The sequence below is a fragment of the Chaetodon trifascialis genome, chromosome 1 (assembly GCF_039877785.1).
Source record: "Chaetodon trifascialis isolate fChaTrf1 chromosome 1, fChaTrf1.hap1, whole genome shotgun sequence".
Classification (NCBI taxonomy): Eukaryota; Metazoa; Chordata; class Actinopteri; order Chaetodontiformes; family Chaetodontidae; genus Chaetodon; species Chaetodon trifascialis.
The window spans coordinates 20853405-20881091 of record NC_092056.1 but is presented as its reverse complement, the minus strand read 5'-3'; the positions used below and the strand labels follow the sequence as shown (position 1 = coordinate 20881091).

Sequence of the window (27687 nt, the reverse complement as noted above, 5' to 3'; positions counted from 1 at the left end):
TAAATATATTTAACCCCATATGAAGTATCCAGACCTCTCAAGTCCTTATAAAATAAAATTTAAAAAAAAAACATTTATTGCAGTATTCTTCATCATACAGTCATCATCTGGCATATTTTGTTTGGATTACTCTTGGCACATACAGTATTTAAGTGTTTATAGCCGTCTAATTACTATGATCATAAGACATTAAAGCCATGTGTCTGAAGACATCAGTCTAATTCCTGCACACAGTTGACCCATTTCAAACAATTTTAAAATCAGTGTGACTGCTTCACATGCCAATGTGCAATATAATGTTTAACTACTTTCATTTGAAGACATTTAAATGGGGTAATTTGCACATTTGCTTACTCTCAGAAACACTTGGGCCACATTTTGAAATGTAGTTGATGGCTGGTATAAAGCTCTGAATGATTTATCAGAACCAACAGTGAGTTTAAGTGCTTTGAGTCCACTTTATGTCCAGAGTCAGCCAAAAAGGAAATTAATATGAGCACTCTATAGGCTATAAGATATAAAAAATGTGTAAACATATCTCTTCAAATTATTTTGTAATGATTTTTATTGACAAAAAGGTCAAGAATTACTTCAAAGACATAATTACAGTATACCTCACAAAAGATGTTTTTTTTATATGTCACAACAGTGATGGTATGTCTGCATGCACAGTTATTTATTTTGTGACAGGCCCTTAAAAAAGGCCTCAGAGAGGAAAAAATATAATCACATCATCATGCAAGCGAAGCCATTCTGAGAGGGGAACCATGTTGCAGATTTATAATTCATAATTCTTCAGAGTTAATGCAGTATTCACATGATAATTAGTATTAATTTTTGATTGGTGCCTCGGGGCAGTTCTGCATTGTTGGCCTGAAGAACCTGTGCCATTATTACCTTATTAGTGTAACTGTCAGCCGCCTGTTTTATTTTACAAATGCACGTCTTGTATTTTCTTATCAGCTGCTCTCATCAGCACAGAGCAGCAGTCTTGTTGCTTATCAGCGGCTTTAACAAGCGCCTGTGTCACTTAAATGAGGAAGGAAGCATCTCTGTTTGGACCAGTCAAAACGATGCTCTCACCTGCTGTGTGAGCGCCTGAACGCACTGAAACAGCTGGTCTGCAAAGAGTTTTGTCCATTAATACTAAAGAAAAAGAAAAAGAAAAAGAACTGAAATTTCTACATAAGCCAGTTTTAACACTATGTTCATCACTCTTTTAGTTATGTTTGCAGTTTACTATCGTTTTTGCTTTAACTGTTTCAAATAGAACAGCACGGTTTGAGGAAAAACAGTTAACATTCATCTGTTTCAGGGGGTGGATAAAACAATAGGAACACCTTGCAAAATAATCTAATGTAAGAGTGCAGCAGTTTTCAGATTTAATGCTGCTTCTTCCAATTGTTTCATCTACCTACATGTCAACACATCCATCTGTCTAAGCAAAAATCATATATATATTATTGATTTAATTCAAACCTAGTTTTTAACTCCATGAAGTAGCGCTAGAGCAATTAGTCAATACATAGATAGTCCTCTGACTGAAAATTAACCTCTATTCATTATTAATCATTTGAATCATTTTATTAAAGCAAAAATGCCAGTCTCGTCTCCAATGCATCAGCTTTTATAGACCAAATGATTATTTCATTAATTGAGAAAATAGTCTCCATGTTCATCAGTTGCAGCTTGGGCAGCACGGTGACACAGCAGGTAGTGCACGTGCCTCACAGCAAGAAGGTCACTGGTTCGATCCCCGGGTCGGGCAGGGCCTTTCTGTGTGAAGTTTGCATGTTCTTCCCGTGCATGCATGGATTCTCTCCGGGCACGCGGCTTCCTCCCACAGACCAAAAACATGCTGATTAGGTTAATTGGTGACTCTAAGATTGCCCCTAGGTGTGAGTGTGAGTCTTTGTATGTCTATATATGTTGCCCTGCGATCAACTGGCGACTGGTCCAGGGTGTACCCCGCCTCTCGCCCGTTGATAGCTGGGATAGGCTCCAGCTCCCCCGCAACCAATTTTGATAGTCGGATATAGAAAATGGATGGATGGATGGATGGATGGATGGATGGATGGATGGATGGATGGATGGATGGATGGATAGTTGCAGCTTTACCCTGACAACCAACCACTGAATGCCCTCTCGGCTGTACAACACAGCCATAATGTGATCTGCTCAACAGTCCTTTAGCTTTATTGTTTTGCTGTGTGCTCCACGGTGCTCTGCTTACTGACCAGCTGATGACTTCAGTTGTGTCACAATCTGCATGTTTTGTAAAGCACTCATGTTCTCACACCTGAGGGAAGCTTTGCTGTGTGAAGGAAGAGGTTTCAGCATCACTTTGGGGTATTTCATTAACAGGACAGCAGGTGCACGACTCCCTGACCTGCTCCTTCCACCAGCTGTGTGTGTGTGTGTGTGTGTGTGTGTGTGTGTGTGTGTGTGTGTGTGTGTGTGTGTGTGTGTGTGTGTGTGTGTGTGTGTGTGTGTGTGTGTGAACATGTGGAGACCAAATGGCAGACTACCAGAGCTCTGGGAAAACTGACCGAGCTTGGCAAATCGACTGGTGACTCTGCTGAACCAAAAGCTCCCTGCTGCTGCCTCAGTTGTCTACTTTCCAGAGGAAACTTTGAAAAGCTGTCTGAATGCAGCTGGATTATGAAGGCAAAGGGGCGTGCTTTTCTTTCTTCCTTTTTTTTCTGTCTCTCAAGTGAAAAAAGGCCCTCCAGATTGACAGCGCCTTTCATACTGTATTATCCAGCCTGGCTTTTAACTCCAGGAGAACTGTGTTCACAAATTGATGCTCTGCTCCTTTGGGGCTGTAGCTGAAACATTAAATTGTACTGAAATATTCATACGTGAGTGCATTTAGCTGAGAGCAATTGATGTGCGACTCCCCAGACGCCAGATGGAAATGTTGCAGGGCCCCAGCACGTGCTGGCAGACACCCTGAGCTCTGGCCGGGACAGTGATTGTGATTTAGCCAAGGCTACTGAATTGGACTGGGTTGAAGGCTGCTGCATTCAGGACGACTGATGGCGGTGTCTGTCCCAGTGGCCAGAGAATATCTGGTGTGCTGTGCTGCAAACTAGCGGGCAACTTGAAGGCTATTAAGAATTTTAGGACAAATTAAAAATATGTTTGAAGAAAACCAGTCACTGGTACAAAAAAGTACAATGGTACAATTCATGTTGTCAAACAGCCACTTTGTCAAAAACAGTTACAGACACAGTTAAGTCAGCAGGGATTAGATTTAGATGGACATACTGCACACTCAGATATTTTCTGATAATATTTTGGCTAAATTAAAATATTAATGCATTGGGTATTGCTGTTGTAATTCTGTTGTATTAATGTTTCTACATGTCTGTTTTTTGAAATGCAGGAGCTCTATTATAGTCTGCCTGCATCGTATTTTGTATATTATTTCATAAATATTCATGCAGTGTAGTCCACTATGAATATAGCATAAGCTTTTCACAAGACCAAGCTCAGATTTCGTATTTAATTCAAAAAGTTTGTGTTTGGAACAATAAATAGACCCTGTGTGTCAGAGATTTGGGGAAATGGATCATCTGTTCACATTTGGAAGATCAGTTTAGAAGTGTGGAAATTCTTCCCTCCAGTCTCTTCAGAGTATGTTTGTAAGGTACTGTGAATGTTTGGTCAGGATGTTAATGCAGTTGTTGCAAAAGCATGACTTTGAATATTGTGTATGTGGTTTCAACAGGATTTTAGAAAAATGTTGAATCTGTGGCAGCCATTTCCCTGAAGAGTTGGGCTTTTTACTCAGAAACGTTTGCTAATTTACTCCTCATGTATGAAGTCATGCATGACTTTACACGCCGGATTGCTGAATTAATTTTGATGTTGTGTAGATTATTTTATTCAGTTCAGAGTGATGCAGTGTCCTATCTCCCAGAGGACTATCTGAGTTGTGTCTTCATGTTTATCACATGACTAACTAGCATTCATCTTGTGATTGCTTCTCACATATGCAGGAGCAACAAGAGAAATTCTTTTCTTTCTTTGTTTCTTCTCCTGTAGAGAAACACAGAAAAAAACATCACCTTTACATTACGCAAATCAGACTTGGGAGTTTGTTTCTGCTTCTCTTTCTGTTGATCGTTTGTTCGCATTCCTTTTATTAGCAAATTAAAAAATATGATTTGCATTTACCAAAAACTGATTTAATAATTAATATTATATCTCAAGAAGACTGAAGTGATTGAGCGCGGTCACTCATTGGGTCTTGTTTCCAGTTCTCTTTTTTTCCTGCTGTTGACCCACTTTTAGCCCAAGTAGCATCTGAGCGGAGAGCAGCAGAAGAAAACCGTATTTTTATGTAAATGCAGAAGAAAAAATCCTCTGTAGCCATGACAACAGTCTCCTGAGTGGATTTCTTCCACCAAGCGAACCTCTCGATCCTGTGCACTTAAGAAATATGTTTCAAAACGAGAACCTGAGAAGCTTTTTAGAGAATGATGTATAATTTATTTGTATTTTTCTCCTGCTTCAGAGCCTCTTGAAAGAGGGTCCTGTGTGAGACGTGTTCTGAATCTGTCAGACCGCAGAAGTAATGCTGCCGTGCTCCCCACATGTATTTGTTCTCAATGAGATTGACCCTTTTTAACATATACCCAGCTGTTCGGTGCCATAGGGCAGCATTTCAAATCTCTTCCGCCCACTTGAAAAGAAACAACAAAATCACTTAGGTGTGACTCAGTAAATGTCTCTTTTACTACAATACAAAACATCAAATGCTGTACATTTACATTTTAATGCTAAGGTCATACTAGATATTCCAGTAGTTCAGTTTCTATCACAGTACCAGACTGTTATGTGAGGGCCGTTAATAGGTTTCAGTTGCAGTCAGCTAACAAAACCTGCAAGCCTGCAATAGCTGTTCTTTGGCCACTTGGGGGCAGTAGAAATAAGTAAACACTGACTTATGTTAAGTTGTCAAACATGTTAGCAAAGAGTCATTTATTTAAAAATCCAGAAGATACGTAACATTAGTAGTCATATGGAGTTATGTTTCTGGCCACTTGATGAATCTAAGTCAAACGTTCACTCTCTTTTAGCTCTGTTTTGATCTCCACCAACTCCTTTGGTTGCGTGCGACAGTCAGGGGTGGGCGGTCTTTCAAGACGTAAACACATTATCATCATCATCATCACGGTGCAACATCTTTCACCTTCGGTCCAGAATTCTGCATGTTTACCAAAAGGGTGAAGTTGTGGGCCACACACACACACACACACACACACACACACACACACACACACACACACACACACACACACACACACACAAATGGCACAGCCATGGGGACCAATTTTGGGTGCAGTATCTTGTCCGAGGACACTTTGACATGCAGACTAGAGCCACGGATCAAACTACCAACCCTCTGATTGGTGGATGACCTGCTTGTCTTTCACTGGCTGGATTCTGTTGTAAATGAGCTGTAGTCATGTTCACTCTCTTGACACAGTGTACAGTGTGAGTACACAGTATGTATACCTGCTTACCTATAGGTATATTGTCTTAAAATACAATAAGTCACAACTTGTAAAATGATAAAAATGCAGCATATTTAATTCATTATGGCATTTCAGATTTAAGCGTTGCTGTCTTTGATGTGTACAGCCCTGACAGAGAAGACTGGAGTCATAATCACATAATCCCAAACACATAATCCAAACATGATGCACCAAACTGGCACTTCTGTGCTTTTTTATGAATGAATCGACCACAAAAAGTTTTGTTTTGTTTGCTTTTGAATTTTGTGAACTGAAACTTTATTTAAATGAAGTCAGCCTTTAAACATTACGGTTTAACTTTGAGCTTCAGTGAATGTATGCGCTCAGTGAGTTAAAATAATATGTTTTCTTAATGGTACTGAAAGATTTTACAAAAGCTTTTCATATCTGCAGAATTAACATATTTATGTATTAGAAGGGAGGAAGGAGGGAATTTGTTAACTGTACGAGTCAGTAGATGCAAATCTTTTCATCTGATCTCGGAGGCCTCCATGCTGCCCACAGAAGCCATCTTACAGTGTGCTATGGTCGTCTCCGAGCTTTGGGATCACACCTGGTTACTGTCGATCCCACATGGTTTTAAGCCTCAAAAGAACATTAATGTATCACCGGTCCATGTTCCCCTCTGTTAATGAGAAGGAAAACAATGATCATGTAATGTTAATGCAGTTAAAGTGACTCCCTCTGTGCCATTATTAAAACATTTTAATTATTAAGTGTCTAATGGTCACTGTTAATTCACTTAGCTTCCTGTGAGTATGACAGGGACTGTACCTCTTGGATTGTCAGAGAGGTCCCAAAAGCAATTTACTTCTTAGCATGTCTCCTAAAGGTCCGCTCAGTGTCCCTGCCTGTCATGGCGAACACTTAACTCAGGCTGTCCTGATATGATACGTATTGACAAATTGGGTTCATATGAATCATTCAGGCTCACTTTTCGTTTGGCCTTTAGTCTTAAGGAAAGACATTGGGCATCACGTTTTGTCTGCAGTTATTAGTGAAATTTACAGATATCTTTATCACATACAAAATAATTCAGCTTCGTCAGTGAAGCCACCAGGGTTATCTCTTTTACATGGCTGGTTGAGCTGGAAGGGGCTCGGATTAGAGACACAGCACCTCCACTTGAGACATTAATACCAAGACAGCTGTGACAGATCGAGGCTGAGCCAAGGTTTGGCACCCATATTCAAGAGGATTCCTTTGTGTGCATAGAGAGCCAAGCAGATCATTACTTATTTACTTCTTCCATGGCATGCAATAGGCATTGTTGTTTTTGTAAACTGAATTGATGTGATGTGTCTAGTAATAGGTAGAAGGCTGCAGATCCAGGTTCTCAACTTACATCATGAAAAAAAACAAAAAACAATTGTCTGCCAAAGACAGTAAACAAATGTCTATTTGTTTGTTTTTTGACAGTTAATTTTAGAGATTCGATTTTATGGACCAGTTCCCAACAGCTCTACATTTACCTCATGATGGTTTTAAAGTAAAATGGAACGCTTGAAACAGCAAACATGTCTGTACATTGTTTGGAGCAGCTTTATTCAGAAGAACTCTGAGGTTTTAAGTTTTGCTTTATTTTAAAATATATAATATATTTTTAGGCTGTTCCATTGATGACTCAGCATCAGAAGAAGAAGTCAGCATCAGTTTAACTCATATGTTACTTATTTAAGTATTAAACAATGACTTTCTTTTATTGATATGTAAACCTCCCTCCTGCATATTTTATCTGTAAATAATACAGTTGACAGGCTTTTTACATGTGAGGCCTCCAGTATTGGCTGTTGGCCACCAGAATTACTTTGTGATAAGATAAACTGTGATGGATATGGGACAGATGTCACTTAAACACACATCCCAAGAGTGATCTTAAGCAGACTACAGTTGGTAGGTATTGTGTTTTTCCTCTAAATAAAAAGGAAAAAAATAACAGGACATTTAAATTGGAATATGCAAAGTGCAGCATTTTTAAATTGTATTCATGCTTTAAGTATTTTTTTTCCTCATCTCTCAGGGTTTCCATCGGCTGCTTCATTGCAACTTCCACAGTATTTTTCTTGGGATTAATACGCAGTTTTAGGGCTGTATTAACCTCTGTGAAAAGTTGTTGCTTAATGTGACTTCCAGTCAAAAGTCCATGGTCAATAGAGTTCAACATTTGGCCCGTGTTATGTGAATACAGCATCAAGGCTTCATTCAGAGGGATGGGTCTTCTGTTTTGGGGGCTACAGACAGAATCTTCTACATTAATACTGATAACAGCCCTTGAATACTGCAGCAGTATGTGGAATTGCCCCCCATATGCATTTACAAGTGAATCAAATAAGGCTGTTACAGTCCTCATAGCCACCTCTGCAAATTAAGTGCCCAGTTCTCCAAACTTACAACACGTGCTGATAGCTTAATTGCAGCCGTAATAGTTATTAACAATTAAAACATTCTCTGGATACTTGTAAACATCTGACAAGCAACAAAATGGTACAGCAGTTTATCTTCTGAATTAATGATATGAAGAGGGTAATTAGGGAGGTTGATTCCTCTCACGACACACTTCCAATGATTTGACCAATTAGCAGTTGTTGTGACAGGTCTTCCAATGTTAATAACCTTAAATAATTCAGATTTTTCACAATCATATGCACATAAGGAGATTATGCTAATGAAATAATGCTGTACAGTGCAATATGTACCAAGGAGCCTGTGAGATTTGAAAAATGCCCTTCAACAATGTTTTATCCTGCTGCAGTGTCTCAACATTAAGTATCATGCATATTAACAAGAGTCAGTGAAGTGAAAGCAGTTAAGGAAATACTAACTTTTATTTTTGCTATTTTCATTCAAATGACAACACCTGCATTTGGCAATAACTTCCTCCATATCAAGTTTACAAAAGTGTCTGTAAACATTAAAGTGCAAAGAATTTGCTTGCCATTTAGGGCACATATCTTTTAAAGGTTCATGCTACAAGCACTCCAGTCTAGTTTCATGTGAAGAATCCAGTCACTTACCTTTTCACTTCATCCACACAAGAATACCCTACTACTGTTTTTTTCAACAAGTAAAACAAATATGCTATTCAATTAATTTTGATGATGCTCCATGGTTTCAAATCAAACAAACAGGTGACAGAAAGGCAAAGGTAAGAAAAAGAAAAAAAAAAGAAAGAAAAATTGGCTGTTTGTGCAGTCGCGCCAGTCTTATGTACCCTGTGGCTGTTTAAACAAAGAACAGCACTGATTGATGCTTTGAGTCGATCATACAAATTAAAAGAAATAATAACAAGAGAAATGTATTAGAAAAGACTCCTTTTAACTGCTTGAAATTCCAAGAACAGTGTCTTGGTTTACAACGCTGTTGAGAATTGAAGTTTTTGTTCAATATAGGCTTGAATGGCCCCTTGCTGGTTTTAATTCATGTGAAGTTCAGTGCATTTAGGACCTATTCAAAGTGAGAATTCCTGATGAAGAATGTGTCCAAGAACACATTAGACTCCCCCTAACTGGGATGTTAGAATCTTTGTTGTGCTATTTCAGGGCATTTCTTATTTCAAAAATCCATCAAGGAGGAACACGGGAGGTTGGACAGTATGGCAAAGGGCCTAAGGGTTCGTATTGTCATTTCTACTATTGACCTCTGAACACGTCCAGTTAAGGAGCAACAGTGTTAGCTGCAAGCTAAGGCTCAAGCTTGCTCTTGATTGGCTAAGATCGGATTTACACAGCGACAGAAAAATTCCATTTTTGAATCTTATGTGGTACCTCTCATGAGGTTTGACCGGCCACAGGAGTTCAGATAAATGCTAAGGGTGGCAGTAAAAATAGAAAAGACTTCTGTTTTTGTGTAAATGTAGCTTATGTATCAGGCATGTGCCCCAGAGGTGTGTCGGCTGGTCCCAGGAGCCGGTACTTCTCGTCTAGGGACGGCTCAGTGCTGCCGCCCTGCAGGTGGATCAGTGGCTTGGTCTGCAAGAGCACGCAACCCCTCCCCCGGCCTCGCCTCTCCTCTTGGTTCCTGCGGTTGAAGATGTTTATTCTGTTGTCCAGCTCAGGGCTGGCCTTTTCTGAGCCAGTAGGGCTTGGAAGCTTAAGGTTGACAGGGTCCACTACCAGGCCCTTTTGAGCAAGACAGGAGTCCTCAGAGAGGGAGGAGAGAAGCTCCTGCACCACCATGCTGGGGTCCCTGCAGGGCTCCTGGCCTGAGAAGGAAGGAGGGCAGCAGCGATGGGAGCTGTAGCTCAGACTGAGGTTCTGAGCAGTGCTGCTGCTGCAGTCTGTCATAGATGAACCTGGGGTGTGGCTACTCAGGCTGTGCGGGCGGGCTGTCAGGCTGCCACTGGACCGTGATATGCTGGTTGAAGCGTCACTTACGGCGGTGCCCACCCGCTCCATAGCAAGCATCGGGTTTGACTGGATGGGATTTGGATTGGTGGGGAGGTGAACATCGATGGCTGCAGTGGTGATGATACGGGCACTTAAGCCAGAAGCTCCAGCATCTTCAAAGACATTATATATATTAGAGAAAGTCTGACAACACAGATAAAACAAATTACTTTACACACAACAAGCCCACAGCCCTCTAAGATTTCTGTCAGCCATACAGACAAACTTAGATATTTACTTAACAGATTTCCATTGATCCAATAAAGTTAGGTCAAGTTTTGAGTTCACAATTAAATACAGAGATATAAGATTTCCAGCTCTCCTCAGACTCTATGTAAGACTGGTCCAACAGCAAACTACAAACTGCTCACCAAATGTTTTATGTGCAGCAAAATCTATGAAGATTTGTGACAGCCTTATAACCACTTAACCACATATACACAGAGTAGCATGTAATAAAGTGAGTGTCCATCGTCTCTTACCACTGCTTGCTTCACTGTAGTATTGGCTGATGTAGTTGTTCATGTCATCACGTACAACTGGATCTGAGTTAAAAATAATTGAATAAAAATAACTATTTCAGCAAAGAGAGTTGTGAATAAGAAAACATAAATGTGCTGCTATGGTGGCGGTTTGTTTAATGTATTCTGCATAGCATGTGACCATACCATGAATCGAAACATCATCCACTCTTTAATGAACCTCTGGCTGCATCACTGTGTGAATGCAATGCTTTCCCCATCATTCACTCAAAATCATACCACCATAAAAAACCTAGTATGCATACATTCTTTTATCCATCACAAATCTTTTAGTTTCTCTTCTGTTTGTCTGTAATCTGATTACTAACACGACTTAACACTTTGTCTACAAATCATTTGTTAAATTTGGTGAATCTTGCTGCATCTTTATAGAAAATATTAATTCCTTGGAAAAAGCCTGATCGCTTGTCTTACAATACCATACCAATACAAACACAACATATTGTTTGGGATGTAATGTTTTTATGCTCTGCTATCCACTTTCTATCATAAATAGTATAAAAATATGCCAAATATGCATGGCGTCACTGTTGTAAGTACATGGTTATCACACTTTTGACAGCACTCTGTGGTTGCTGAAATTTGGGATCATTTCAGTGTCAACATCGCAAACTAGTCCAAATGGAAAATATCTCTTATGTTTACAACATAATATTGACAGAGATGACTTCTGCCCCAGGCCACTGGTGCTTTATTGGCAAGTGGCCGGGATCACAAACTGCTACGCTGTGCATTAGCTGCACCCTAGTGCACCAGAAATAAACTGGGACAGGGACAGGGTGGGGTTGGTTTCAGAGATGAGAGAAATGGGGGGAAATGAGAGAGGGGGATCTCTTTGTTTGGGCACAGATCCCTCCAGTCTAGCAGGCCACGGCGTGCATGGTGAATGGTCGTGATCTGCTCTGCTCTTCTGTTCGCTTGATTGGCCTTGAGCTCACTGTCCGCTGGCTGAGTGCGAACCCAGAGTACCCTGAGTGCTAGCCCCTGTCCCCGGGGACATGCTGCAGACTCTGATGGGTAATTTCATTTATTTTTCAGTCTAAAATATTAATCCCTGAGCCACCCCTGGAGAGGAAGCATTGCGCTCACTAAAACAAGACCAAGACAATCACTCCACAATTAATAACACATGAGTCTAAAGAAGAAAGAATGGGCTGTCCAGCATGCATGAAAGGCTCTCCTCCTCTGGCTGTGACAGTCAAGTTACCGGGCTGTCATCTGTCAGTGGAAAAAGAGAGGTGACATCCTGAGGTCCTTTTAGTTCAATTCTAAACTTTCTGATGGGTGAAGTGCAGTTCTACACCACAGGTGAACTGCTATGAGACTAGACCTCAGGAATATTGGCAGCCACAGCTCCTGTTAATACAGATTAACTAACCAAACAGGCAAGTAGATCACAGATCACACTCATCAACAAACGTTCCCGGACCTCAGAAAATGACCCTACTGACTCTCCTCATCGCCCACTTGTCGTTGGTGGTTTTGAGTAAGATGTCTCAAATACTACTGGATTTCCTATATGTCCAATACTTAAGTTTCTGACTCAATACTTGCAAAATGAACGACTATCCCCTCAGAATAAGCTGCTCTTTGCATTTGGTGCTAGTTAGCAAATGAGGACATGCTGACACACAAAAATAAGATGGCGAATTTAGTGAAAATGAAGTAAATTTAGATGGTAAACATGGGAAAAAAAACTTCTTTTACATCAGCATGTTAACATTGTGAGCATGTCAGCACTCTGAGTTAGCCTCTGAAAGTCAATAACATTTCTGTCAACTCTTAGAACACGTGGCTTTGTTCAGACAATTTAATAGATACAGTAGGATAATTTCAAATGTTCTTTCCAGCCAAACATCATTCTTTGTTGCAATACCTATGTTCTGTTGTTACAGTACTGCTGCAGTACTGTGTGATGTCACTCCAATCCTCTCTCAGCATCTGACAGGAAACTCCACTGGCTCACTAATAAACCCTGATTGTCACTGGTCGTTCTGAAATTCTACATGGTTTAGTACTTTAAGGTGGCAAAACCCCTCAGTCTCCTGGGTCATTCATCCTTCTGAAGGCCAAGAGCTCTCGATAGTTTGATGGCACGCTGCAGGTGAGTGGGAGAAAAGCCCACTGAGACTGTGTGTGCAATATTGAGCTATACAAATAAACTTGACTTGATTTGAGTTGTCCTGACTTGACTTGAGCCCTGTGGCCTGAGTGTGCATCACAGTGACCATGTTTCTGTAAAATGCCCCACTTGTTTCTGGAAGAGCCAGATTTCCCACTATGCCCTTGGGGTAATATTGTGGCCGCCGTGGAGCCTCCTGGTGCCCTATTGTGGTTTGCAGGTGAAGGGGAACAGATGTTGACAGGAGCCCACTGTCTCCTAACAAGGCCCAATGCACAGAGCACTCTGTACCTGAAATAGCCCAAGTGGTCTGGGCCGGCTAGGCTGGCCTTGCCACGAGGGGGGCGGTAAGAGAGATAGTTGGGGCATGACAGAAGCTCAGGCAAGCTGACGTAGTGTCAGAGAACATGCTTGTTTTCTCCAGGATTCACCAGATCCTAAAAGCTTTTTTGCCCTCATATTGATCCCAGAGCGCCTGCGGTCAGATGGGTGTTGTGTGCGAGCTCAGAGGGGCTAAGAGGCTGGCCTCGAAGATGCTCCAGGGCTACTGCTCCAGATTAACTGTACACTGCTTTGGCATCAAGTTCACCTGATGTTACACCGTTAGAGACTTTTTGTTCCACATAATTATGTACATACTTTATGCTGCACCTCTCTCCTGGTTTGTCATGCTGCTTTCTCAAGCAAACACTGCACCTGGCGTGGTGTGTATTCAAATAAGCTATATTTTTAAGGCCATATTCTTTGGTCTTTTGTGTTCATTTCCACTTTGTGAAATACTGTTTTGCTATTAGTTCTAACCCACTGCATTAACTTCACTGCAGATCAGTCAAAATTTGTGTCAGAGGAAATTAAAATTAAAAATGTTCGTTTTCTTTCTTACGTCCTTTACAGTTCAGCTGTATCGGATGTATCTTTTATTTCACAAACCTAATAATTTTACATTTAGGTTTCACCAGAACAGCTGTGGTATCTTGTCAACCAGTCCCTAAAAACTCAGCTTTAGGAACCACATTGTACCTGCAGTGGCATGAGGCTCCCTGGGGTTTCTCTGGCCTCCCTCATCGTCAGACTCCCCAGGAGTCAATCCTTCTACAACCTGAAAACTCCTCCCTTGTTTGCCCCACACGTGGTGGATCTGCATGGCTGCTTCACGTTCTGCCGCGAGGTCCAGGTCTTGCTGGGCCAAATGTGCCCTCAGCTGCCTGATCTCAAACTGGAGACAGTTGGTGTGCAAGCACACAAAAAGAGAGAAAAGCAGAAGGTTGACAGTGTGAAGAAACGAACAGATGAAGTGGAAAAGGATTTTGGAGAAATAGATGAGTGAAGAGGAAGGGAAAAAGGACAAGGAAGGCCAGAAATTGGAGATAGGAGGAGAGCAAGAGGAGAGGGAAACAGAACAGATAATAAGAGAAGAGAGAGAAGAAGGAAGGACGGCGTGTCACCATCCCAGATAAACAGCATCAACACAGAACAGCAAAACTCCTAAAACCTCTTTACGGATTGGAATCAATATTGAGATTTTGTCCAGACCTGATAGTTCATATTGACAAACATCAAGATGATTTACTAGTGAACTGTTTTCAGCATTAATCCCAATGCATTATAACCTAATTATGTGTCTGGTACTTTGTAAAACCATGGGCTTCACTGATGTACAACTGTGAGGTTTCTCTGCTCTGATTTCAGAGTTTTTTGGCCTTGAGGATCGTGTCAACTGGCCAGAAACCACTGTGGCAATAAACTCTGTGAAGGGAAGTGAATATAAAATAAAGAAAACAACAGCAAAGTGTTGAAGTACCCACATTTACAAAATCTACATGCAGGGAGTCTGTATTACTCTTGTGCCAACTGAAACTTGCATTCTTAATATACCTGCTGTCAAATCACATTTTGACTGAGGTCATATATGAATTTGTAGCAGTGACTGGAAAACTACTGGCAACATTTACAAAGAGGAATTTTTGGAAGGATCCGATCATTTATGAGAATTAGTTAATTAATTCATTAATTGTATATGTCTGGTCTCAATTGGTCAATTGAGGGTTAATACTTTATCAATATTTATTGTAGTCTGCATTTTCCTGCATGAGGTCATCAGTGTGTGCGCTCTATCGACTCATGCTGCTGAACCGTGTGGAAGGACTGGACCTGTTTGTAAGCTATTGCTGCCCTCCTCTGGTGGTAGATGAGCCTACAGTTTCCTACATGGCCACAAGCATAATTTGTCTCTGTGTGGCCTTAATCAGACCAGTGGTGTCATAAACCATTTAACATGACAAAATCTACAGACTGTTTTCATTTTGGTTACATGGATGAGTGGTTACATGGCCAAAACATGGCTGTAAAAGTAAAACTGTGCACACTTCGCTGTGTGTTGTGCATGACGGCTCTGCTACTGTGATAATTTAACCCCAGTTTTGGGTGGATTTCTGTCATCCGGTTTTCTTACAAGCTAATTATGTGGACGTATCTGGGGAAATGTAGCCTGGCTGTAAGGTTAAATCGGAGGTGTTTTGCTACTCACAGCCTGTTCCTGGCAGATCTGAGTGAGACGCTCCAGCTGCTCCTCTCGCACAGCCTTGGTCTTCTCACACTGCTGGATCTCCAGCTCCATCTCAACTTTGACTTGTAGCACATAAGCTAACATGGAAGAGGAGAGGGATGAAGAGTTTTACAACAAAGATAATAAGAATTGTTTAAATCGCTAAGCTACACAATGAAATACTGACTTGACGGTGTCACAAAGTTTTAATATATTTTTTCTGTCCAGATGGACACTGTGAAGATCCCATTCTACCTCATCCAGAGTCTCCACTGGGTCGGCATCTGGGGTTTACAGCATCTGGACAAACTGGTGTCACAGTCCTGGAATCATCCTTAGTAATGTACCAATGGTAGTGTCTTTAGGAGATGAGATGGACAGGTCTCCACAGAGTAGAATTTATCTGTCATAATTTGTCAAATCAGACTTTAAAAGTTTCTTTTGCTGTGCTGTTTTATTGTTTATAACACTGTTAATTGTTTTTTTTAGTTACTTTAAGGACTGCGTATATAATCAGCAGATCATTTCTCGTCATTTTTATCTTAACTTTCATTGAGCAGACCATTTAATGAACTGTCCTTGACACAAAGCAGCTCATTTACTCACAGTACCAGTGTGTGGGATTTAGCAGCATCTAGCAGTGAGGTTGCAGACTGCAACCAACTGAATACACATTGTTTCACCCCTCCCTTTCCAACCTACAGTGGCCATGAAACTCTCCTCTCTAGAGAACATGGCGGTGCAACACAGCGACCTCCATGGAAGAGGACCTACTCCCTCTGTAGATGTAAAGAGCTCATTCAAAGGTACGAAAGCACAACAACTGATATTTTCAAGTGATTATACACTAATGAAAACATACTGATGTCTATGAATGTAATTCATTTATTAAATGTTTCCTGGTAAAGTATAGGAAGTATAATGCAACGCAACATATCAGAAGGGCAGCATGCAGGGACTGAGGCATCAAGACCCCTAAATTTGGATACCTGTTGTCATCACAGGTGGCGGACAGTCAGTCCTCACACCTCTCTCACATGATATCACACATACTGTGTATCCTGATTGCTATGGGCAACATAAAGAGGTGAGACATGATCAGTAATTGTACTCGTCCTATTCCAATATGTCTGTTGTTGTTGTTGTTGTTGTGATTGTGGATCCAAACTATTATGAGATTCGCCTGCTTTGTCAAAACACAAAGAGGAGAGTGAAACAGCCTTTGTGGTACTGAAGGGGGCAGAGCAAAGCACACAGCCATCGCCACATGCTCATTCTACCTATTTATAGTCATGTTGGCACACAAACACGTTTGCAAAGTGGGGACATCAGAAGGGGTCAGTCCAGTCAGAATTCAAACAGGCATGAAAAGCTCAATCACAGGTTCATCATTTTGACACAATAATAATTCATTTGTGCTCCCGCATATTGTATCTGTGTCAGTATGTGTGTGCGTGTGTATGCGTGTGTGCGTGCATGCTACAGCATTACTGACAGCTTCTGGCAGCATAACAGTGTAATTCACACCACGACTGATTCCACAACTTCACAGAGGCCAACGCAAGGCCCAGCTCTGCTCTCTCCTCTCCTGGAGTCAAGTGTGTCGCTGCTTAAGCAAACCTGTGCCACTTACATGACACACCAACCCAGAAACTGCGTTTCATACTAATGTAGGTCTTTGCACGGATCGCTTTTACTGTCTGTTGGTATATATTTTGTACATTGCAATGGAAACATTCCTCACCATCATGTATACATTCACCATTTACTGTTATGGCAAACACAGTGACCTTGGTGAAATGGCTCTGTTTAAAGCACTGCTGCTTTCACTGTCTTCATATTTGTCTTTGAGTTTTAAAGTCACTGCAGAAGTTGGAAAGGAAGACATTCATCATTTCAGCATTTCATTTTTTTTACATGCTTGAGTTGATATTTCCCATCACTCTGCTCATGAATTCTGCTTTCTTGTTCAAGTCCTTACAAATTCTGCTGCAGTTCACTTCTCTTTATTTCCACTCCCATCGGACAGACACACACGTTGCCACTATTACACATCAAGATAATTCTGCCAGAGACTCAATCTTTCTCCTACGATAACCAAGCCGGGTCCTCAGGTGTACATTTATTGGTTTGAGTGTGATTGTTTTCCTCTGAGGTGTGTTACCGCCTGCCTAGCAAGGAAAGTCAATCACTCACAAATATCAATCCCAACAGGTCGAGATGTGCAGCAGGAAAATCTCGAGTTCATTCCCTGGAAACCAGCACAGCAGCTGCATGTTAAGAAGTTGGAAACATGCTCATGTTCAACATGTTTCGCCAGAGTAAATGAATGTTGAAAGCTGTATTGTATTAACTCTGTATTATAATAATGTCATTTTGATGTGTTCCTTTTAGTTCAATAAGATTGATCTTTAAAAAAAATGTATGAAAAGTGTTATACAAATAAAGTTTTATCATTATTATTATTATTTCCTAAAATATATTGTTTTATGGGGAAACAACCCTGTACCTGTCCACTGTCTCGCTGCAGCTGATCCTGTATGCAGTCAGAGGCCTGTGGTGAGGGTGACCTCCGAACAGATATTGAACCAGGCAGCATTAGCATATGGGAGAACAACCACTATATTCATTATGGCCTCTCTGAATCTACTTAACCAGGCCCTTACAATCAATACAAGTTAGAGTAGCAGAGTGGCAGCAATTTACCGTGAGGGATGATCAATAGCGATATTGCTCTGAATAGTAAATAATTTGTATAATCATGGAGGGAATAGGGTCATTTATCTCTTCAAGGTAAGCTGATTTTCATGCATCTGTGTAGTCCCTTTGGGTTAAGAAAGACTGGCTATTTCATTGAGTTGCTCCACAAAATAAATTGGTGGAGGCTTAGTAAGACAGCTTTGATAGACAGGAGGTTTTTGCCTGCCTCACCATCAATGATCCTCTTGACCCTCCAGATGCGTAGAGTGATGATGAGACTGATGGCATCCCAGGGGCTGCTGGGCCCGTTAGCCACCGTGGAGGCCACCATGGGGGCCAGGGACAGCACGATGACAGCTCCATCAAACACCTGAGGGGGTCATACACACAAACAGATGTACAATTCAAATACTGCATGTGCGAATGTTGTTGTGTCCCACAGGCGCCTGCCAGTAACCCCGGGCCAACCCTAGAGCCCTGACCTCATAGGGTGGGCTTACGTGGGACGCTTGTTCATGTATGCATGCGCAGTTGGTTGCTTTGAAGGAATAGTGTGAAATGTCTTCTTCACTTATTTACTTCTTTGCAGAGTTAGATGAGAAGATTGATACCACTCAAATGTCTCTGCAGTAAATATGAGGCTGCTGAAAAGCCTTAATGCTGAGCTAAGCTAAGCTAAGCTAACCGGCTGTGCTGTCATAGCTTCCTATTTAAGGCACAGACATGTGTGGTACTGATCTTAGAACAGGTGGCCAAATTGAAAATAATATCTGACACTGACAGAAACTGAAAACTGGCCATCAAGATATGCCAATAAACACAGAACACAAGCACTAACCTCAACTTTGTTCTCTATGTAGTCCCAGATCCCGAGCACTACGATTCTGAAGACAGTCTAAGACAGACAGAGAGAGATAAATGAAGGCATTAAAATAGAGAGGTGAGGGAGTATGCTGATACATATAAAAAGCTCTTGTGATATTCTTAGTCTTCTGAGTTGTCATCACATCCAACAAGCTTTGTCAAGATGTGTGAACATAGACTAAAAACTGAGAAGATGCCTGTGTGTTCTTCTTTTCTTCCTCAAATTTTTCTTTCTCCAAAAATGTGTAGCTAGAACCCTTAAAATAGCCCCCAGTAAAAGGAATAGCTGTATGTGATTAGAGTACAATATGTTACAGCTAGAAAATAGTAAATACATGCACACATACAGAATGATGTCACTGATTTACCTTTGACAGATGACAGAGAAGAGAGAAGACGGTCCTTTACAAGCACTTATAACTAGCTCTTTGGTAAGGCTTTTATAGCCGTGGCTAATCAGTTCCCCAATCTTTGACCTACAAAAGGACAACACAACACTTGCAATCTGATCACCTATCACTCTGTACATTGTGCTAGATGCTGTTGGTTGTGTGGGACCCTTTGTTGAGCAGGGCCATTGATTTACACTCCAATTAGCCTTGGGTGTCATGTACGAGCAGTCTTGCTAATCCATCATCTGGAGCTCATGTTGAACAACAGTGCTGGTGTCAAGTGAGAAGCGCGGGGACTCCACCCACATGTTAGAATCCTCTTTTCTGATTGGTGCAGAGGGGCCAGCTGGTGGTATGCTACATATATGTAACACCATTCCCAGATGACTCTTCTTCTGTGATGTCAGTGGGCGAGGTGTTTGGATGGATCATATCACTGTAACCTCATCCCCACTGCTCATTAAGCTCAGCTTTAATTATTGCTCCTGCTGGCTCACTGGTGATTAATGTTTGGTTTAGGGCATTGGGGCTGAGGCTGTCAGGGTAATTGGTTTGCACTGGAGTGGAGGCCTGTGGGCCGAATTCTCCCCTCTCCATTTTGTTTTTCACCACTCCACAATGTTGATTAGACATTATTTTAAAACACTGGCTCAAATTTTATTAAGACCAATTACAATTATGGTTCAAACAATAGACATTTTACCATCCATTCAGCCTCAAGGTAGCATTTCTGATGCTAAAGCTGAATCCTGACGAGACAATGAGGGAAATTACATGGCAGCCACGAACTCTACTTCCCTTAGGCCTGTACCTGGTTTGCATTGCTGTTGATAGGATATAATCTACAGTTTAAGAAAGTTATTTTAGCTTAATTCAATTATGTGACCATATCATACAACTTGTACAAGAGACCAAGAACTTGGAGGTGGGAGAATAACAGAACTAGAACTATGAAGATTTTTGTCAATGGTGGCGCAAGAAATAAGGTTTTATGGACAACAAAGACATATCTCACCTCTGAAAAGAAGAGTGACAGGATGATAAGGCTGATCCAGTGGATAATGCTGGCAAATTGGAAAGCATTGGAAACTGTTGAGAGAAGAGACGGAGCATTTAACCAAGAGGAGCACACGAGACACGATACAAGGAAACAAGGTCTGCGAGGTGGGCTGGCAAATGAATTCAAGTTAAGAAATTCAAAAATAATAATAACTGTCTTAATTCCTTTCATTCTGATTCCAAGAAGAAGAAAATCTTTTTTTTTTCTTGTTTCCTGCCTGAACTTATTTTGAACTTTTACCCATATCACTCCTCTCTTTGACGTTCTGTCCATCAGCATTTTTGCATGCATTGATCTCGAGCACCGACCTGTATCTACCCATGTCCTACATCACTAATGTCTCTGTGCACTCACTCACTCTTGGCTTATTGTCCACTCCTCTATTTGTCTAGCGGGACTGGCAGGAGACGAAGCACTAGATTACAACAGATCTGAAGTGACTAGAGTCCTGCAGCCCCCGCAGCGAGACTCAGGTATCATCAGAGCTGGATGCTGTCCAGTAATCGATGGGGACATGTGCCTGCTGCCATTGACAAGAGACTTGGTTCATTATCACCTTTCTCCATCACTCTCCATCATGACCATTTACCGTCCACCACCACCAGCTCCTCTGTGACTGGCAATGGTGACTGGTGATGGAAAGAGTGGACACTAAATGCATATGTGACTGTTGAATATAAATCACATGACAGTTATGATGATTTCCACAACATTTACAGGTTATACATCTTCAGACATGATCTTTATAAACTGTCCGATGTTAATGTGGTGAACAACGAGGGACAAAAGTCACACTCGTAAATTAGTTCAGGGTGTAACTGTTAAAGCATGATACTGTCACAGTTATCAAATTTTTTTCAGATTTTGAACTAATCTTATGTTTTTTGTGCAAAATGAATTGCAGTGAATTAGAAAGTGCCTCAAAATTGCATTTAAGTATGGTGCTTGAGCAAATGTATATAGTTACTTCTCAGAGTTGGACCAAAGGATGTAGCAAACTGTACACAGAGAAGAAATATAATTAAGATTTCAAATCAGGAGCTTTTTACTGTGACATGCTCTTCCTTGTATCTTCTTATGTCAATCGTACTGAGGGATTTCTAAACCTTGAGTCCTTATCATGGGTTTAAGAATGTATCAATGAAGATGTGCAGCATCTGTCAGCAGGGAGGTCACAGTGCAGGAACAGCACTGTAAGGACATACTGTAGTGGGTGGATGCTCAAGGACACTACAGCATTTAACTCCCCACTGCTGGTGTGTGTGGCACCAGATGCCTCCCAGGTGTTTTATGGACGTCACACAGTGTATTGCTGGAGAGAAATATGCATGCTCAGCAAAACCTCCCCTGAAAATAGGAGAAATAAACAAATAAGCAGCAAGGCACACTATTTACATTGTAGGAGTTTGGTGTCTATAAGCAGCTCCAGAGACAGGAAGAGCACCACCACGATGACACAGGCCACCAGGATACAGTTGAAGCCAGCGCTGAGCAGACAGACCTGCCACAGGGCCACTCGACGGCCACAGCAGGGCTTCAACCAGTTGGACCTGAAGAGAATGAACACAAAAAATCAATCAGGTAGGTTTTTTACTCAAAGTACATTTGTATATGTCTGTGTTATTCTGTTGTATTTCTAGACTACACAATACAAAAAAACAGATAATAATTCAACTTTGACAGCCTCAAATGATATTATCTGAGGTCAATGTATTGCCTATAAACAAAGACCTAAATTAAATGTTTGCTTGCATTGAATCCCAGGCTAACTCCAACACTGAGCAAGGTTTCAGTGGTTTAATCTTGATATTTGAACTCCCTGACATGGCCAACAGAGGGTGGTAGTTTACACTTATGAAAGGTGACGCCTGCTTAATCCCAGCAAAGTTTGGTGCTGATGGCCAGAGCAAAAGGAAAGGAAGCGTGGTCAGAGACAGCATTGACAGAGGAAGGGACAGTGAAGCTCTGTGAACTAGTGACTTGACCATCAGCCGTAGGTGTGACTGGAATACTGATGGACCCCTTTTTACATGGCGATGAAGGGAGTCACTGTAGGAGAAGCTGCTTAGGAGGAAGCATTTCAGAAAAATCCATGGCCTGAGACACAAGTCAAAGATATAAACAGAAAATTCAATTGAAATTCACATCTACGTGTCAATGAGTTGTTTGTTTACCTATGGTCTAAGTCTTTTCAATGAAACATCACACACAATCTCCTGTCTGATGAAAAGTCATTGCTTTTATCTCAGATCATTTGCTCCAGAGAAAATTGTAGGTGAACATTTTTAAGACCTGAAAAAAGCATTATTTTGCCAGGTACTGTAAGAATCCAGCATTTAGGCCATTAAAGTGTCTGGCAAGATACTCAATGCTATTTTGAAATAGCAGTTAGTCTTACAGACCAGCTACTACAAGGGCTGACAGTAGGAGATGAGAGAAACAATGCCTCTCACCAGCTCTCCAGCTGGAGTGGAAAGTTGGCTCAGCCCACTACCTTTCCCTTCTCCCCATGTACTGGCATGGAGGAGACAGACATTGGCAGAGCATTTCTCTCCTCTGATCATGTCTTCATTCCTTGGCATGGTGCTAATATGAGCTGCATCGGTGGCAAAATGGCTCAGTTTTCACTGTGGCTTGAAAAGTGACTATGCTGCACTCATTACGGAAGAATTTGGTTATTTTATCTGTTTTAATACCAGTTATAGCCTATTAAACCAAACTGCTTTCTCACTCAAACACTGGTGGATGAAGACACGTGCTGTCTTTGAAATGGGTTTTGTAAGAACTGTATTTGAATGAGATGATACAAATTAAGCATCTGTCATTAACGCTGAGAGTACTGGGATGAAACAAATCAAGCCATAATAGAAGTCCTACTTTTATCTTTCTGTTTGCTGTGTAACTAACTTTAGAAAATCAGGCTCTACAATGACAGATTCTAAGCTATTTTGATGAAAGGAGTGGAGGACTTCTTGGCTGCCTCCCAGTGTAAAGCACATGACTACAAAACAGATCCAGAGCTTTTACTGTGGTTGATTCAATGCTGTTGCAAAACTATCCCCATGGGGAGAGGGGTTTTCACGTGTCACCTCCTCATCTCTGACATATTAACGTGTACTCAGTCAGTGGAAGAGGCCACACGTGTCTTTTTTTACTCTGTGTGTATCACTCTGTGGTCAAGAAGAACTTTTTGAATTCTCGCACAACCTCCACAACAGATCAACAGTCAAAGTTAAATCTACCTTAACTAAATAATGGACACAACTAATGAAAACTGACATGACACGTTAGCAGAATTCTGCTCCATATACACCAGCCAGAGCTGGAACTAGACACTATCTAAAAAAAAAAATACACCAAATACACTGTTTTCATGTTAGGCATAGACTGATGGTGAAGGATTGTTGGGCTAAAATAGCTGCCATAACCTGTTTTAGGAATTTGTCTGACCCCAATAAGAGACCCTTGCTAAAGACACAGGACATCACTGAAGAATAAACTGCAGTAGAGCAAAATGAGCACATTTGTTCTCCCAGAGAAACGCATTTATGTAGCGATAAGGGAAATGTTCTCAGCAGCTGCTGAGTTGATCACTCCACCCACCCATTGGTGTTTCAGGGGAAAGTATTCGTTCAAAGGCTGGCACGGGCAGAGCCACAAGCCTGTAAACAATGCACAGCTAATCTAATAAAGGCTTCATCATGCTGATAGCAATCATCTTCTTGGCTTTGGGTGGGGTGGCACAAATGCACAAGCCCCAGATGGTGTAGAATCTGCTCCTCCAGAGTCTCGGCGAGACTCTGTGGATGCCAGGTATCGTGTCGTCCTGAGAGCCAGCCTACATGCCAACCTATATACTGTATACACACAACTCCTGTATGAATATATATTTCTATACGAATAAATATGATATACTATGTACACTGTAGGGCTGGTACAAGATGGAAAAGTGACAAACTGATGACATGTTCTTGAACGATAGCAGATGCACATTTCGTTAGAGTTTGCATGAATTTGCATCATCATCTGATATGGTGAACAGGATTAGCTGGAGAAATTTTGGACATGTTCTTGAGCAAAAATTTAACTTCATTTCAACATCAGTGAGTCTGATGGTTTGTGGATCAGAAGCCTTGGTGTATAAAACAAACAACTTTGTCAACCGAGCTAAACTTTAGAGATCCTGAAATGACATATGAGCAATGACCAGCCAGTCACAACTACAGGCCTTTTAAATCACCGTCCAGTCACATATCGTCAAAACTCATTACAGCAATACATCTGCAGCAGTTTATTTCTTATGCATGCCGGTCACGCCCCACAGTATATGCTATCAAACTTAAAGGAGCTAGAAAATCAAGCAAAAGTAGCTGCTGCATTATTTCCCTGATTTTCCCCGAGGTGTGTTTGTGCGCCACAAAAACCAAACCGATGAGATGTGAGGCAGGAGGGAAAAATCTTTCTTTCAACCAAATTAAAACTGGAAATGAGAAATTGATAAAATAATCATTGTAGTTGACAGTGTAAGAGGACTTCATATTTAATTTCCAAATGCAATGAAAGGAAGACATCATTATTTCATTGAGGAGACTTAAAACATTCCGGTTTTGCTCACGGGGCCATTAAACAAGACACATAACTCATTGTTTCTTCATTTAAACATGAACTGAGTGAACGGTCTCCTTCAGCTATGCATTGCTTTCCATTCAAATATTCACTCACTGCTGCTGATCTACTCTACAAGAGCCATTTGAATTTAATGCCTTGCTGAAGGCCACCTTGACAGTAGTTGAAGGTGAGGAGAGTTATTCATTCACCCTCTCCACACACATTTTACATGAGGCTCTGGGGATTTGCACCAGTCAACCTCCAGTAATAACCTTCTCTAACCTTTATGGATTTGTGGCTACTTCCAGCAGCACACAGCAGTACAGCAGAGTCTCATTTCTCAACGAAGCCTTTTTATCAGATCTGATTGTGTAAACATAATAAATGCAATATTCAACACTGAAAGAATGTATTCTAACAATGTCTCACCAACAATGGTGTTTCCTTTCTGAGTCATGTTACTGCGTGTGACACTGCAGACAGTTTTGGAGTATGTTTTATTTTCATGTCACGCTGAAAAAGGATGGAAAGAGAAAGAAGAAAATCCATGCTTTTGAGTCATCCAAACATTTCACTGGTTCAAATAACCCCCATTTCCAGAGGTTATGGTTTAGCAAACCTCCACCATATGATTAGATAGTCCATCAAAGTGCATCTTATATCAAATGATTTCATGCTTCATTCAACTGCTGCAGGGAAGTAAAAATAAGAAAAAAAATTACCAGAATAATAAAACTCCATGAGTGGGAGTAGTAAAAGTGAGTGGTAAAAGTGAAGAACTCTTCTCATAAACTTTAGAGCAGTACAGTCTCCTCAGGCTTTAACAGCATAGTGCCGCCAATCACAGAATACTACTGAGTACAATAGTTCAAGAAAGTCCTCTTTTGGGGTAATTTTACTATTTCCCTATTTTGTATCTGAGTGAGGGTGATACTTAGACAACATACCAGATAAACCAAAATGTAAAGAAAAATGTTTTCTTTCTCTGTAGAGTTCTTCTGCTAATGTTGAATACTACACTACACAACTAATACTACACTTTGAATAATAATCTGAGCCTGCAGTGGCAAAAACAAGCACTTTTAGTGGACACACAATGACGGTCCCCAATAGTCTGAAAGGATTACATCATCCATCCATTTTCTATACTGCCTATCCCTTTCAGGGTTGCGGGGGGGCTGGAGTCTATCCCAGCTGTCAACGGGCGAGAGGCGGGGTACACCCTGGACCAGTCGCAGGGCAACATATACAAACAAACAACCATTCACACTCACAATCACACCTAAGGACAATTTTAGAGTCATCAATTAACCTAATGAGCATGTTTTTGGTCTGTGGGAGGAAGCCGGAGTACCCGGAGAGAACCCACACATGCACGGGAAGAACATGCAAACTTCACACAGAAAGGCCCCGCCCCGGGATCGAACCGGCGACCTTCTTGCTGTGAGGCACGCGCACTACCTGCTGCCCCACCGTGCAACCCGGATTACATCATGTCAGTAATAAGCAAGGAAACTTTCTGTTTACATGTACATGATACCTGCCCTGGCGACCGGTCCAGGGTGTACCCCGCCTCTCGCCCATTGTAGCTGGGATAGGCTCCAGCCCCCCGCAACCCCGAAAGGGATAGGCGGTATAGATAATGGATGGATGATACCTGATACACAATTTTCAGGCTAGCCGTTTCCAGTCTTCATGGTAATTTAAGATAATGGGCCAAACAAGCATATGGGTAGTATCAAACTTCCCATCTAAGTCTCTGCAAAAAAGTGAAAAAGTTTATTTCCCAAATGTCAAATTATTCCTTTAAAATCTTTGGTGTAGATGTGTTTCCCTACTACTGACTGGGGTTTAATCCAACAAACATCTAGTAAAAAGGCTAATCTTGCCATGCAACATGTCTTTAACGTACACACAGACTTGAAGAAGGAATTCATGAGTTATTGTTCATCAGTCTTTAGGCAGAAAGGAAAAAGTACACTTCCCCCAAAATTGTCCATTTAAGCACAGCAACTAGCAACCAGCACTCTGCTTGTTCATAATGCATGGCAGGACAGCATCCTGGCAAAGATCAAATCTATACCTGAGGATATTAAAATAAGTCAACAAGGCAATAAACCTGCTGTAAGTTACAATCTGCCCAGTATTGATAACATGCAGCTTTTTTTTTACAGGCTAACAGCACTGCACGGCAATGCATCACTCACACACACACACACACACACACACACACACACACACACACACACACACACACACACACGCACACACACGGATAAACGAGGGATGTGAGTTCACAGGCAGTGTGAAGACTCAGCTTTGATACGTGAGACAAATAGGCTAAATTCAGTGAATGTGTGTGTCCTTACTTCAAGTCATGCCAAAACTAGCCCAGCCCAGAGGGGACGCAGTCAGACGCTACTGGTGACACATGCAGTATATTAATGAGTCTTATTAAAGCAACAGAACAGTGGCAAATGTTGTTTCTCTGACCCGCTCAGCCCTGACGGCCTGACAGAACCACCTGGCCCAAGTCACTAGTCGACAAGCGCATGCAGCGGACAAGGTCACTTCTCAAACTGCTTGTTTTCAAACCCACTTTAGCGTCATGGATTTTGCAGCCTAATATCGATCTACAAAATGACGTCAATTAAGTCATGTTGCAATTTTAGACAAACTGCAAGGCTTCATGGACACAAACGTAGAGCACGAAGGGTCTGTCTTCATTTGCTCTGCCTTTGCATTTCTGTCTTTATCTCTGCTGCTTTTGCTCCCTGTCCACTCCTTCTTTCTCTACATCCTCTCTGCTGCCGGGTGTGTGGGGCAGGTTGATATAGCTGTCAGTGTTTCCCACTGTTGGTGAGATTGAGTGGAGCTGGACAGGGAAACAGAGGAGGGAGATTAAATCAGGCAAAGTAATCGA

General features: G+C 41.4%; 1 protein-coding gene across 1 annotated transcript in view; it reads right to left on the bottom strand.

The window, feature by feature from the left end:
* Positions 1–8352: 8352 nt before the first annotated feature.
* Positions 8353–27687, bottom strand: part of LOC139336033 (transmembrane protein 266-like) — a 47787-nt gene continuing 28452 nt past the window's right edge. Inside the window, exons 4-11 of the mRNA XM_070969922.1 lie at positions 21552–21706; positions 20112–20185; positions 18679–18735; positions 18072–18210; positions 15123–15238; positions 13616–13811; positions 10414–10476; positions 8353–10044 (exon numbers count right to left, since the gene is read on the bottom strand). Of these exons, the coding sequence (XP_070826023.1) occupies positions 9404–10044; positions 10414–10476; positions 13616–13811; positions 15123–15238; positions 18072–18210; positions 18679–18735; positions 20112–20185; positions 21552–21706 (1441 nt within the window). The 3' untranslated portion in view covers positions 8353–9403. The remainder of the gene's footprint in view (positions 10045–10413; positions 10477–13615; positions 13812–15122; positions 15239–18071; positions 18211–18678; positions 18736–20111; positions 20186–21551; positions 21707–27687) is intronic.